The following is a 15,894-nucleotide window of genomic DNA, read 5'->3' as shown; positions in this document are numbered from 1 at the left end:
GGATATTGTGTTTCTTATCTTGATAATGTGGAGGACCACTTTGGTTGTTATTAAACTGCAGCAGACGCACTCTGTTGTACCTCACAACATATTTCAGTGTAGCAGACATGCCAAATAGGATATTAATCTTTAGAGACAATATGTACAGAAAAAAACAGGTTATTCCTGTAATGTAACTGACTAATCATTTTATTTGAATATTGTTATTCATGTTATACACTATCTGTGCTGTAGTCTATGTCTATGTCTGTAGTCTATTAAGATTAGCTATATATATATATACATATTACCCCCACATGCTGGGAAACATCAATGAAGCGGATGGTCTCCTCCCATCTGTCTCAACTCTTAATTCATCCCACTATGCATCTGCACATGACAGGAGTGTGTTTGTGTATGTGCCACACATGCGAGAAAGCCCTCAAAGCAGCAGTTGACCTGATCCTGGGCCTTTGAAAAGCAACTATGTTTTCTCTCTTCAGTCTGGGAGAGTTAGTATGAGCTCATTTCTTTAAGCTAATTGTGTAACTAAAGTGTTGATGGAAGAGAAGCAGTCAGTCATTCAATCGTGAGTGTCGTTCATATATTTGGACAGATTTAGTCTGAAATGTTTGAGATGGTCCTACACGGCAGCTCTATCCGCCTGGAGTATTTTAATAAAGAAAAGGTGTACCTTTCACTTCAACCAGAATTTGCCCTTTTTGTCCATTAAATCTAGTAAAAAAAAAAAAAAAAGCACAAAAGGCTGTAATGTGGTGTGGAAATTTTATTTGATCACTGTTTTATCTCATTGTTACACAACATTTCCATCTCTTATCGCTTTTCTTTCTTTCTTTCTTTTAAAACATGTGGGCTTCTAAGCTCCTTATGACAGAAAGTTTGAGGACCGGTCCAACACCCCTACGCTTCCTGGAGGAGACTTCAACAGGAGTAACAATCCGGGGGCAGTGTGTACACGTGTGTGTGCGTGTGTGTGTGTGTGTGTATGTTGTTTCTTAAACCCTTGGTAATTGTGTGGAGGTTGTCTGTTGCGGGAATGTGCTAAAATGGTGGTGAAGTGTAGTGTGGTGATGTGGTGCCTGTTGTCCTGTCATCAAATAATGGCTGAGAGGGCTCGTCTGTGAAGATCGAGCTCCATTCGTCATTCAGGGTTAATCCAGATGCCCTACACATCTGTGTCTCCCCCCTCTCACGTGGGCCCACAGATGAGCTGCACGGCTGGATTCCCACTTCAAGCACCTCACTGTTACTCTTTCCCTGTCACTCTCTTAATTCTCCTTGTTCACCATTCTCCTGCATCATTGTGCATGTCATCAATGAACCATGAAAATCATGTGCTTATATCAAAGAAAGAAAATCCAACTTATTTTGGAGCGAGAGAGAGCTTCCTTTATAGACTTCACCTTAGAAATAACCTGAAAATTGAGGAAGAGAGCAGTTTCAGGGGTGAGTCCAATCCGATAAGGTTATTGTGATGAAAAATGACATCCTCCCATAGTGAAACATTCTGTAACAACACGCACAACGATCTAACACCTCACCCTGAATGATGGATGGTGGAGATTGTATCTTCCAGATTTGCCCCACATGTGTTTTAGTGATTTTATTTGATTTGAGAATCGTCATTATCAGAGAATTTGCATTTCGATATTAAACAATATGCTCAAAGAGGTTTACAGTCACGGACAGATAACTGAACCAGGTTCAAAGCAGCCATGGGGCTGTGGCCTTATCCCAGAAAATGTAATAAGCACACTAAAATAAGACGCATAGAAAAAATATACAAAATCATCACAAAGGAAAAATATTAACCAAAATAAAGAAATACAAAAGGACCATAAAAGTGTCAAAATAGCTACACAGTTGCACAAAATGACCCATATTTAACATACGTGACCGTCTTGTGTGTTGTACAAGATGATCAAAATGTGACAAAAAATAAAAAAAACAAGAATAAAGAAAGACCTGCATAGTGATGAAAAGCCTCTGTACACTTAATGGATGACATAACCACAAAATGGAGCAGCCCCAGTCTCAGAGCAAACGGCTAATGTACATTTGACCAGATATCAAAACCACAGCAGAGTCACAGTAAAGGTGCAGAAATTTTGAAATAGCTTTATATCAATCAATATCTTGATCAATAAGCTTTTTTTTTTAACAACTTTAGTTGCGCAATGCCACGTTTGTGACAGTTTCAGTTCATGTAAAATGTAAAAAAAAAAAAATGTTTAAAGGAAAGTGAAGATGCTTTGGGAGCCTTGGAAATGTAGTCACTGTAGTTGACAGTTTTATGAAATGCAGAACATAAGGATGTCACAATTATAAAAGACAGACGTATGCATATATCTATTGTGTAACCCGGAGTCATGGTTTTGAAATTTCCTTTTTTTTTTTTTATCAAAGTGGTAAACTGTGGACCAACTTACGCTTTTACACGTTCCGGGTGTTTGTTGTACCTACTCAGGTTGTCAGAGAACACACCGACACCATGACACCATAAAAAAAGGGGAAAAAAGAAAAAAAAGAAACTCTGCGAGGACTTTAACAATTCTGTATCTGCATCTTGTGTGGCCTGACACAGCCCACTAAAATGGAGAAAATTCCCCTTTTCATAATGAAAGTGCTCAAGAAAATTCCACACAAACCCTGGGGAGTTTTGCTGTTTAACAAACATTCCCGTAATAATGCATTATTACATGGGCACATGCAATTCCAACCCTCAGCTGTGTAACTTATCCTTCCAAATGTAACAGTGTAAACCTCCCTGTCATTGTAGAATAGAGGTTCTTAATGGAATATTTCGGTGGGAAATGAAAACATTTGGGAGTCAGATGTGACAACAATCCCCCTAAAAGTCGCAATGAACCCCAGTCGCAGTGCAACAAACATCCTCCAGTTCTGGTGAGTTCAGACTTCACTGGGACCCAGTAAACTTTGTTCAAATTTTTCTGCTGTGACTTTAAATCGGATCAAACTCCTCCCTCTTGAGTTGCTCTTCTGTCAACTAAATAAAAGGCTCCCGTGCGTCGGAATGGTAAACCGAGAATGTGTACGTTGGACCCTGGTACGATGTGAAAAACGTTGGAGTTGACGGGGGAGATCACCGGCCACTGAACATAAACATTTCAATCAAAGTTATCGATGGGTCTCCGGTGAATCCTCGGCTCTCTCGGACAGGTCGCACTCACTGACTGATGGAAAGAGACAGGAGGAAAAAGGGGAAATCTCTTCGCTCAAGCAGAATCGCCATGCGCTGGCGGGGCAACATTTAACTCTTCTCCTCTGGGTCGGCTGAAATGTGGCTTGTTGTCGTCGCTTGATGGACTAACTGTTTACGCTTGCATGTGGCGTGGTATGAGTACGATATGTCTAATCTGACGCCGAGTAAAAGCGTGGAATGGCTGCAACTCGAGTTAGAGTCTGGGGGCACTTCTCTGCTCCTGCTGGACTGCCGTTCGCATGAGCTTCATGAATCATCCCACATAGAGACAGCCATAAATCTGGGCATGACGGGGCTGATGCTCCGAAGGTTCAAAAAGGGCAACATACCCATTCAGACTATCATTTCCAAAAAAGAGGACAAGGAGAAGTTTTTACGACGTTGCAAGACGGACACGGTTGTCCTGTACGATGAGAGCACCGCGGGCTGGCCGGACAGTGGAGCCCCGGCGTCGGTTTTGTTTCTACTTCTTCAGAAACTATGGGAAGACGGCTGTAAAGCGTACTATCTGGAAGGTAACGTGCTTTCCTCTTAATGTATTCGAAGAAACAACGAAATACAATGAAACTACGTTTGGAAGATTGGTTGTATGGGGTGTATAACAATGGATAGGTAGCTTATGAATGTTCTTGTTGGCACGTTTCACGCCAAAGGAGTTTTGGCGCATTGATACCACATTTGGTGTCATTACAAAAAAAAAATTTAAATAAAGTTTAAATGACTCGACTTGAACGGTACAGAAGCTGTACGTTTGAAGCTGACTTTCCCCGGGAGTGGGTTTTGCAGGTACCAATGTCAACTTTTGGACGTTAAATTAAAACTCTGTTTATACTTTTTTTAAAATTTTTAAATCATTATTGAGCTGCACTTGCTTACTTATGAGCTCAGGTTTTATCCCATGCTGCGGAGTTACGGTTTGAAGGCTGTTCAAAAAGTTTGTGTCACTACTGAGATTCTCAATTAAAATTCCAAAATGGCTGCGGCATGTTTTGCTCCAGCAGGAACAGACATGCATTTCATGAATGATCTTGTTGTGTGTATGTTTGTGTGTGTGTGTGTGTGTGTGTGTGTGTGTGTGTGTGTGTGAGAGTGAGTGAGGGGGGGGGGCGTACAGTTCAGCCTCAATACTTGCCATGTTTTTGCTGTTACAATACTATTAAATTAAACAATTCTGTAGTTGTCCCCCTTAAAAGGTGATCATGTAAACGTTTATATGTGATTTGTTAACACATTGTTGGGTTTTGGCTGTTTTCCAGGCGGTTTTGTAAAGTTCCACACAGAGTACCCAGAGCACTGCGAGACCCTCCTGGACAGCTCCTGTCCCAGCTCCTCTCCTCCCATGTCCGTTCTTGGTTTTGGGAATCTCCGGATCAGCTCGGATTGCTCCGACGGGGAGTCGGATCGAGAGCCCGGCAGTGCCACGGAGTCCGAGGAGAGCCCTGTCCCAAGCTATCAGCCTGACTTCCCTGTTCAAATCCTACCCTACCTTTTCCTAGGCTGCGCCAAAGACTCCACCAACCTAGATGTGCTGGGACAGTACAACATCACCTACATCCTGAATGTCACACCCAATCTCCCCAACATGTTTGAGCACGACGGCCACTTCAGGTACAAACAGATCCCTATTTCGGACCACTGGAGTCAGAACCTGTCCCAGTTCTTTCCAGAGGCAATATCATTTATTGGTGAGTAAATCAACATCTGGCCTAGGTGAACATACGCCATTAACAGATGAGATGTTGTTGTTTCTTTTTATTGTGTGCATGCCTTTCCACAAGGACAGTGATGTGAATTCAAACTTTGTAAGTCCAAGTGGAATGTGCTTCTTTTTGTTCATATGTTTGAAGGTGAAGTGTGAGTTAAATAATTGACCAATCTATCAGTTTTACTAATAATTTGACAGTGAGGGATCACACAACAGTTCACCAACAAACATGTGTGTCTTTGAGATATGTGTATAGGTTTGGAGACGAGAGGCCAAAGCTCCGTGTTGGCACGATGCCGACGCATTATTTTTTTCTATTCAGAGCAACAGCTTGTAAAACCTTATGAAGGAACACGACTTTTATTTGTCGTTTCGTTTGGCAGCGTTACAGCATGGTGTTTAAGTTTTGCTTTTGAACAAGAGTATGGCTGCATCTGAAACCGCAGCCATACTCTTGTTTGTTTGGTGGTTGCTGGGTTGTGTGACATGAACGAGTTTCTTGACAGGTTCGGGGGTGGTTTGAGGAAGGAAATGTTGTTTCCGCTGTCCGGGGGGTTATGTTCAATTCTGGTGTTTTAAGTTGACAACTGTTTTATAGTTAGCTTACAAGGTGATGTTTTTTTTTTTTTTTCTTCTTCTTTCCATCAAACAAGAGCTAGAATCACGCCGACTACTATAGTGAAACTTTTAGCATCGTCATGCTGGAAAGTATTGCTTGAAACGATCTGAAGGGTGGGCTTCTCACACTTTTTTCTTTTTCTTACAGATGAGGCTCGATCGAAGCAGTGCGGCATCCTGGTCCACTGCTTGGCCGGCATCAGCCGCTCGGTCACAGTCACGGTGGCCTACCTGATGCAGAGACTCAACCTCTCCCTGAATGATGCTTATGACCTCGTCAAGAGGAAGAAATCCAACATTTCGCCAAACTTCAACTTCATGGGTCAGCTCTTGGACTTTGAGAGGACGCTGGGGCGTCACACTCCCTGCGATAACCGCTCCACCAGCGAGCAGCCGCTCTGTTTCACCACACCGACCAATCACAATGTTTTTCATCTCGAGTCCACATAGGGAGCAATAAGACAGCTTTTTTCTCTCTCTCTCTCTCTCTCCCTCTCTTTTTTTGTTTCCTGTGGTGTCGCTTAGGTTTTCTGAGCCTGTCAGATGCCTAAGTTGCTGACACAAGCAGTAAGTCAGTCACAGTGTTCTGCACCAAAATGAACTAAACTGATCTGTTAAAGGAACAGAGAGCAAGCTCCCGTCCCGATGCCTTAATATCTTAACGCAAAGAAGAATTTTGCTTTCCACCACACATGGCATTAGATAATGATCATGTGACATCTCACAGCTTCTTTGTTACATCTTGGATTATGACTGTTATTTGTTAATTCACCAGCTGTAAAATGGATATTTCTATGTTTTTTTTTTCTGTATTGGTTATGAATATTGCCGCCTTGATGGTCTTTGGCCAGACAGAATGTTTTCTGAGGACCAATCAGAGATGTTTTGTTAATGTAGCTGAGGGAAATAAGCTACTATACTCATCCTACCTTGAATTGTTGTATAGTTTTCCTCCTGATGGCTTTTTGCTGTCACCACAGAGAGCTTTTTTTTTTTTTCTTGTGCTCTTACGCAGAATACCCTCTCTAATATCTGAACATTAATAGTCATTAAGTACAAGCTTTAGTGGGCAATGCTATGTATGTATTCGAACTGTGATATTTTCTGCTAAATATCATAGTTTTGTTATATTCATTTACAAAGCCCCTGCAGAACATTCTACTGCTTATAACTGCATTATTTACATGAGATTATGTTTCCACCACGGACCTTGTTTTGTAACCTTTGCATCATTGCCCGTTGTTGCTGAGGCCTTGGCCTTTCCTTAGTACAGAACTGTCAGTAAAAGTCAGTTACCACGTTGAGGTAAAATGTTATAGGACTGGCTATTCCCACAGCTGAAAGGTGTGCACGAATGGTCCACCTTATTTTCTTACTCTGACACTCTTCAGCCTGCAGCTACTCCTTTTTGTGGCACTGTCACAGGAGACAGGATGTGTAATTAGCTGTTCTCTATTGCCAGTCTCATCTCAGAACAAATGAATGAGTTTGATGCGTGAGAGGAAGTGAAAGGAAGTGAGTTCGATGTGTGTGTTCTTACCTCAGCAAGAGACATTTTCAGGGAATACTTTTTTTTTTTGTTACAAGGCACCTGTAAGTCATCTCGGCCTCTTAAAGTGCACCCAAGGGCTGTTTTTGTTTGGTATCTTTGTAAAGATGTGCATTAATTTGTGGTTGTAATGGGGGACATTTTCTGTAGATCATGAAGGATATGGAAGTGACCCTATTTGGACCCTAATGTATGGCATATATAAAGCTAAAAGTCCACGGCATTCTGTACAAATTTATACTTCAAATATATTGTATATTTTTACTTGAGCATCATTTGTTTGTCTTCGTTAACACTCACAAAACAAAAGTGTTTTTTGTGGTTGAGTCATAACCAAAGGGTGCCCTGAGAACTGCAAGTTGTCACTTTGCGCTGTCCGGTCCCCGTGCTGTAGGTGTGGACTTCCTGTCTCCCACAGCCTCTCTGACACAAAGACAAGTGACAAGGCCAGATCTGTCAATACCACAGTGCAGACACACCCAGTAGCAGTCGCTCAAACAGCACTCAAAGGAAGAGGAAGATGACACAGCATTTGTTCCACCACAGATACAAGACTTCCTACGGCTCTCTGCAACTTGAAGGGTTAGGCGAGAGTACAATTTAAATTCAGCGTTGGCCAATAGCCTGTAGAAGGGTTCTATTCTCAGTTATTCTGTTGCCTATTGTGCTTTTAAAATGTATTGACAAAAGTACAATAGCAAATACGGTTCCTTTAAAAAATAGCAAATGAAAGCTCCCTCGCACCTTCACATCCATGCTGCTATTTAAAGAACAGTATCCGGATGATTTTTCTGCTGTGATTTAACAATTTTCACGCCAACATTTTACACATTAACATTCAAGCATTGCTACGAATACACGCCGTATCACACACTTACCATTCTCTGGAAAAAGGTAGGGATGTGGTTATAGCTAATGGCTCCAAAAACATTGCAAAGTGGAACGTGTCTACGTTCTGCAACTATGTTAAACTCAAACATTACTTTTTGAGGAGGTAGGAGGGATCGGTTTTGTTACGCCACAGGCTGTCACACGTGAGATCCAAGTTCAAGTCCCATCCATCCCAATATTTTTTCAGAACTTTTTTCCTATTGACTTGGCTGTCAGTCACTGTCTGCATTGAAATATATACTTGAAATTAGACAGTTGACAAAAACACGATGAGGATTGGGGCTAAAAAAAACTGTAAGGTGTAGATATGAGAAAAAAAATAGTAACAGGTTTGCATCACGTCGCCTGATTGCTTAATTTTTTAAAAGACTTAAGGATTTTGTGGCGTTTAATGTAGTGTACCGGTTACACGTTTTCTTTTGATACTGTTTGGGCCAAAAGAATGTTGTACTTCCATTGTCCCTTCCCTCAAGAATAAGACAACACAGAGAATAAATTGCTGAGGAAATGTGTTTATTCAACTTAACGTGTCCAACCAGGTCCTTAAATGTTCAATTTCTTTGAAGTTTTTATCTCCTGTCTAAAAGATATATGCGTTTGTTCTTTGCCAGATGACAGAAAAATGCAGGGAATTCCTTGAAAAAAAAAACAACAACAACAATTTTGATGGAAGCAATAGACAGCAGGTGATTTGCGCAGCATTTTATAGTATAATAACTGTCACTGTGCTGGATGACTGACACGCTGCACTAAAACTTCTTTTTCAGAGGAGTGAGAATTACGCAGCAGGCTAAAAGTGAAACCTTCAACTTTTAAAGTTGCGTGAAGAGACTTGCCTGGTAACACCACACAGTCGCGATGAAAAAAAACGCTGTTGAATGATGGGTCTTCCGACATGACTGAACCTGGCAAGCAACATACCTGATGGGCAAACCTATGATTAGATCTAAAAAGACACCTACGATAAGGCAACAGGTAGCTTCAGTGCCTGGGGCTGATGGAGTGAACCATTAATCATAGAGGTCTTATCTGTAACTGACGCTGTACATCGACAGTACAGTGGCAATGCTGTAATTTAGCAAAGGTTCATGAATTGTATAGTTTGACAGTTTTACTTACCTGTTTTTATTGCTGTCACACAGTAGAGTCTTACAAACATTTAGCCTCTGCTTTAGTGTAGGCTAGATGTCCGCTTGTGGAAGCAACCATTCAGCTCCTTTTGGTGCCAAATATTTCATGCTGAAAGGCTCACCTGTGAGTTAAAAATTAGACACTTAAATACTGTAATTACAAATCAATTTGTGTTCATCTTCCTACTTAAGAGATGTATGTGTGAGGCCCCATCAGCGCCTGCTTACTCCTGTCCCAAGTTGCTGATAAAAATCAGAGGAAAACTCATGCCTGCTCAGGCAAACAGAAATCACAGAACTTAAAGTATATTGAGAAGTATCTAAATTTCACACAGAAAATACAGATACCTTTTTGTGCCCCCCCCCCCCCGCCACAGCAGGCCTATGTTTTGTGTGACACGTACTGTAAGTGGTTTATTTCTTCCACCCTGATATGATCACACATGAAGGGAAGCAGAGGCCGAAGCAGTGCTTACTCAGCAGTCATTGCTGGGAAAGCAGATGTGCTCGAGATGGGACTGTATATTAGCTCATGGGGGTGGGGGCATGTGCCTGTTTGTAAGCATGCTTTTGGTATATTTGTGTGTGTGGTGTTGAGGCTGTGCAGAAGCCAGCCAGAGCTGGTTCACACCTGCTGTGGTTATTTTAAAATACTTAGCACACTGCATGACTGACAGCAATTTCACAGCTGCTTCTGATGCACAATAACAGAGGGAGCTGGGCTTCTTTTTTTTTTTTTTTAATTCAGTTCAAGTCTCACTACATAGTACACTTTGTTATTCCAGTAAAATAATCATTTCCACATCTCCAGCATTTCTGTTGTTCCCTGTATGTTTAGTTACGCTGCTTGGGAAGTAAAGTTCATGTGAATAACTGCCGTCTTCACTGCAGGGATTTCTACGCCCGGTGGTCTCACTACAGCAGATGTTCAGGGCCGCAGAGAATAATCCTAATCTCAGTATTTGGCTGAATGCTGTCTCTGATATCATGACTCTGAGGAGGGGATGACATCATGGTTTCTGTGCTGTCCTCTGAGCCATGCTGTCTGTATTTATATGGCTGAGCATTCACACACAGAGCTATACACGAGCCCATTCTATGCTTATTTCATTTAATTTCTTTGTGAGCTCGGATGATAAAAAATTCATTTTCTTCTAAGTACCTTCTTCTTGGTTGCACTGAAAAACAGGAATAGCCTTCGGTCACGCTTTCATGGTGCCATGTGTGACTATACTGGACTGGTATGTGTTATCATGCCAGGGATTTCATCTCCCGTTATATGGGGATTGCCAGTTGATTCTCAGAACTCTTGAATCACATTTGCAAGCATTTCCTTCATACTTCCCCACGTATGTAAGGGGACGAGCCGTGTATAAAGTAAGTCTGGCTTTCGTAGACGTAGAGGAAGGTTTTAATTAGAAGTTTAGTAAAGCTCGACTGGGTGGTTTGTCACTACTCTGTGAAAATAAACATCACCACAAGTTGTTTAAAGAAAAAACTTCCAAATCTCATGCTTTGGTAATCTTATTTGCAGCACTGTCACCAGAGACGATATCTACATGACATTCAAGCCATCCAGCAGGAAGTACCTTATCACTTCAGGAACTTACAACAGATACCCTATCTTTTCAAAACAGACCTCTTGTGACACTTCAATCTTCTGTGAAAGACTTGCTCTCTGAGGCAGAAGAGAAGTGTGAGCTTTGAAAATGAGAATACTGGGTCGTGTGTACAGCAGAGCCACATGGAATCCTTGTGGCAGATCCAGGCAGCCATCTGTTATCACCAGAAGTCTCTAATTTGGTGGCCAATTTCACCATCCGGTGATGTACAGTAGCCTGCACTTACCCAGACCAAGAATAAAGTGATGTTTGTTTGCCATTTAATCTGTGGCAAAGTGAATGAAAGGGAATGTTCCTTGTGTCCTGCTAGACCCAATGCAAAGTAAAGGTCATCGGCCTCTCATGTGTTCTCACTCAGACACTGTGGTGGAGGCCTTGCTGGGAACTGTCTTACGGTCTGGTATGTCATTCACACAAGGCCATATGTTGGTTACAGTACTGAATTGTCGAGTGAGCCAAAGAAATGGCTTTGGGATGCACTTCTACGTCATACGAGTCTAAAAATATATTTTCACAGTGCGGAACAGAGGATTCTCTAATTGTTTCATAAAACAAATCTTATTTGGCAAAGCTGAGTACACAGATTCACTCTGTGGCAGAGGATTCCAAGGTACAATATTTCAGTTTTAGACTTTGGGCAGCTATAATCAATATTTTCTTTATACTAATACAATATAACACATTCATACTAGTACATAAATAAGTACATGTTAAAAAGACACCGTTTCTGTGATGAAGTTACAGGCTACAGTTCTTCTCAGCAGTTTCACTGCCCGTCTCATCAGTTTTTATTTCTCTGCTGTTATTTTGTCTGTCTGTTTTAGGCCGCAGGATACGGCTGTTCTCATGAAAAAGATCAACTACAAGCCTCGCACCGCTCTGCTAAGAACCGTAAAGAGCAGCTTGCCTCAAGAGGAGGACCTTAAATCTGCCAAAAACACAGCTATGGTATAAACACAAATGCACTTGATGGCTGAAATTTCAAGCCGCTTTATAGAGTACACACAATACAGAGAGCAAAGTAATTGAATCATCCTTTTGTAAAATGGTTTAAAGTAGTTTCACCATTCACAACATAATAAATGTGCTTACATGAAAAATAATCTAATCTAATTCCTAATATGTTCCATTGTGATGCTACACATACTGAAGTCTGCAGTGATAGCAGTTCTTCCAGCATTTCGTATGAAAAGCTAAAGGTTTCCTTTTAATAACGGTAAAAATAGATAAACCATCCAGTGGTGTGTTAAAACAAAACAATCGCTGTCATTCATGTGAATCGTTGAATAATTTCTGTGGAATTTGCGAATTCTGTGTCTCGTAGTCTTGCTGTTCTATGGGCCATTATGGTGGGGCAGTCCAGAAACAGTACTTCAGTGTTCTCAGCACCAGAAGTGGGATGGTGCGTCATGATACAATATTCTGTCTGTTCCAGTTTGATCTGCAGTGCTTCCACTCTCTCTTTGTCTAAAGTGTTCCACTTCCTCATTGTGTATTTATGGCAACAAAAACAACCAACTAGTTGCTCTTCTCATGCAGACAATCATCTAAGATTTCTGCATTTATTCAGAGTATTTATTCAAATGAGAAGTTAGAAGGGGGTCATGCTCATAGTTGATAATAGAGTTATTCATTCCAACTGAGAAGTTGTTAATAGTAGAGCATCAAACATAAAAAAAAACACCTCTCACCTGACCTCTAAATGAATAAAAGGTAACTGTGGCTCCAGAAGATTTAAGAACATGTATTTTGTGCCTTTGATAATGATGATCTGCTTGAGAATTTTAAAGACTAATCTGTAATATTTAGCACTGGACAACTTCCAAGAGCATGTGATTTAGAGAAGCAAGAAAAACAGGAATCCTCTAAACCCAAAAGCCTGCTGGCTTCAAAAAAGCTCTACATGCGTGGGTGTCTGAAAGATGGTTTGAGTAGTTAACGCCTTCCAAACTCTAAATCGTGTGTGGGGTATTCCTCACTCTTCCGGGGATTTTACTCATCTATAAATCACTCTGAGCTGGGAAAAAGGTTATGAACACATCAGCCTGCTGGCACAGCTTAGTAACACAGTTTGAGGACAGTTTCATGGTGGATTAAGACTTTTATATGCTGTTAGGGTTTGAATACATGGTTCATAAATCAATAAATGAGTATGGTTGTGTGAGAGCTTACTACAAGGAACTCTGTATCTGCATGACTCACACTTAGTCAGTGGTATAAGCCATTTCTCTACACTGGCAGAATAAAACTGAATGAAGTGAGTTGAACGATGTCGATGTCTTCCTGTAACCTTTGCAGATCCTTTCGGTCTCATTTACTGGCAGGGTTACAGGAAGTATGAAAGCTGCACACAAACACCCTGAAATCCACAATAGCAAAGGTGGCTCATAACCGCAGTGTGTGTTAATAACAGCAGACATGAGTCATCAAGCCTGTCTTACGTAACTGCATCACTTCTCCACCGAACTAGCTGTTATTGCGCCACACCCCAGATTCATTCACTTTCTGCTCTGCTGCTGCCCAGCCTTCCATTGATGGTTGCGAGTGCACTACTCATCGAGTTCCTCCGTGCAGTTGCCGGGTTACAGCTTATATGTAGCTCTGCCAGCAGAGCAGGGTAATCTGAGTGAGAAAAACTAGCACCTCCGTTTTATTTCACAGGAAATCTCATTACCTTATAAAATCACTTAGTTTTATTGCATCCCCCCCCCTTTATACCTTTTAGTGTTGGTGTACAGGACGTAATTGTAAATAATGCAGTTGACGTATAGAGTCAGATGATATTTGTCAGCTGTTGCAGAGCAGTTGTGGTTCAGAACAGGTTTGGGCTTTAATCCCACCAGTGATACTTAATGGTAGCTGCAGTTTGGAGCTACTGAAGCCCCAGAAAAGCAATAAGAGACAGAGGGAGGTAGGAGGGCCTTCAGATGTTGTCATCAGTCAGGCCACTGACGTCGCCTGTTTCAACAAAACATAATCCATCCTATTTCCAATTACGAAAGTATAGAAAGATCAGTTTCATAAATGTTGAATGACGTAGACTAAAATACTACACGAAATTTATACTGTCGATTAAAATTGTTGATTGTAATTGACAGTTATCTTAACCACCTTTAATGTAAGCATATAGGCTCGTTGCTAGCAACCCATTAGATTCATATGTGTGTTAAGTCCAGATAGTTGAGTATTATCTGTCTTTGGAAAGCTGTGCTCTACAGCTTACAATTAGAGCCAAACAAACCAATAAGAATGTGTTGTCCTGCTGACATCAAGTGGCCACAGTAATAACTGCATGACTCCAGAGAGCAATGACTTCCCCTGGGTGTGCCAGGGACATCTGTAGCCTCAAATCTGTGTCCTTTTTGTAAAATGAAATGAATGTTGATGTGAAATCTTAACCCCAACTTCAAAATTGAATAAACTAAAATATTGATAAAACATATTGAATGTTGAAAGTGAAACATTTTACTGTTCAACAGGTTGTAAAAAAAGTCAGGACAGAGGCAACAAAAGACTGGAAAAGTGGTACTAAAAAGAAAAAGCTGGAGGCACATGTTACAACTAATTAGGTTAATTGGCAAAAGGATATTAACATGATTGGGTTTAAAAAGAGCACAGTAGGGAGGTAAAGTCTCTCACAAGTAACTACAGTCAGAGGCTCAGCAATCTGCAAAAAAAAATGCATAAATATTCTAGAATAATGTACTGCAACATGAAATAATGTAGACTTTGAATATTCCATCATCCATAATGCATGATATCCTCAAAAGATTTAAAGAGTCTGGAGACATCTCTGTGTGCAATGGACATGGCCAAAAATCAATATAAGATGTCTGTGGTCTTCAGGCCCTTCAGGCACTGCATTAAAAACAGACACGATGACATGAAATCACTGCATGAGCTCAGAAATACTTCCAGTTTGTGTGGCAAGTCATTGTCTGAGAACACAGTTCAACGTTACATACACACATGCAGGTTAAAGCTCTGTTATGCAAATGAGAAGCCATATGTGAGCATGATCCAGACATGCTGTCATCTTCTCTGGGCCAAAGGTCATTTAAAAGAGACTGAGGCAAAGTGGAAAACTGTTCTGTGGTCAGACTAATAGAAATTCAAAATTATATTTATAGGTCATGGACATCGCATACTCTGGACTGAAGACAGGAGGGACCATCTGGCTTGTTATCAGTTTGCTTGTTAGTTGAGCTGTCATCTCAGTTCAAAAGCCTGCATCTCTGATGGTTTGGGGTGCATTGTGACTACGGAACTGGCAATTTACCAACAGGTTTTAGAGCAACATGTGCTCGCATCCAGATTGTTTTTTTTTTTTCAGTGAAGGTCTTGCATTTTTCAGCAAAACAAAGCAAAGCCGAACACTGCAACTATTACAACAGTGTTGCTTCATAGCAGAAGAGTCCAGACTGCAGTCCAGATCTTTCACCAACTGAAAACATTGTCACATCATATAATTCAAAATATGACAAAGAAGTCTCCGATCTCTTGAGCAGCTTGAATCCTATGTCAGACAAGAATGGGACAACATTCCTTTCTCAAAGGTCCAGCAACTGGGCTCCTCAGTTCCCAGATGTTCACAGACTGTTAAATTATGTAAATTACATTTTACACAGTGTCCCAATCTTTTTGGACTTGGGATTTTAATTACTCGACTCCAATGATCCAGATATTTTAGAAGTGCTTACATTCATATCAGCATTAAAGCTGGGTTAACATTAACAATAGAACTGTTATCTCTTCCTAGGCAAAATAATTCTTTATATGGACGGAGGCATCTGCTTGTCAATTGGTGCTGGTGATCCCCTAACATGGGCACTAACATGATTAGACATAAATAGCTCCTGTCCCAATACACTTTGTAACTAGATATGACCATGTGAATAGTCAACATACTGCAAACAAGAGCCACTACAGAATGCACAGATGGATCAAAATTTACAGCAGGCCGCTCAACTTCATGAAAAAGTGTCTCGTTATAGAGGTCAACGGTCACATTACAGGCCTCCTTTGAGGTTTGTTTTTTATTTCTGTCTGCACAGCATGACAGAGAGGGAAAAGTGTGGGCTGCTGTGAAATCTGGAAAAAAGAAAAAAAAACAGCAAAGATAGAAGATAGAAGAAAAATACTAAAACAAATATTAA

General features: G+C 40.9%; 1 protein-coding gene across 1 annotated transcript; it reads left to right on the top strand.

Annotated features, from left to right (window-relative positions):
- The first annotated feature begins 3,006 nt into the window (after positions 1 to 3,006).
- LOC142389785 (dual specificity protein phosphatase 7-like) lies at positions 3,007 to 7,359 on the top strand. Its single transcript, XM_075474882.1, has 3 exons — positions 3,007 to 3,738; positions 4,480 to 4,908; positions 5,695 to 7,359. Exons 1-3 carry the CDS (start codon positions 3,369 to 3,371, stop codon positions 5,994 to 5,996), a joined length of 1,101 nt encoding a protein of 366 aa, XP_075330997.1. The 5' UTR covers positions 3,007 to 3,368; the 3' UTR covers positions 5,997 to 7,359.
- Positions 7,360 to 15,894: the final 8,535 nt, after the last annotated feature.

Source organism: Odontesthes bonariensis, chromosome 10 (genome assembly GCF_027942865.1).
Source record: "Odontesthes bonariensis isolate fOdoBon6 chromosome 10, fOdoBon6.hap1, whole genome shotgun sequence".
In the NCBI taxonomy this organism is placed as follows: Eukaryota; Metazoa; Chordata; class Actinopteri; order Atheriniformes; family Atherinopsidae; genus Odontesthes; species Odontesthes bonariensis.
The sequence above is the reverse complement of the archived record's forward strand: the minus strand, read 5'-3'. Positions and strand labels throughout refer to the sequence as shown.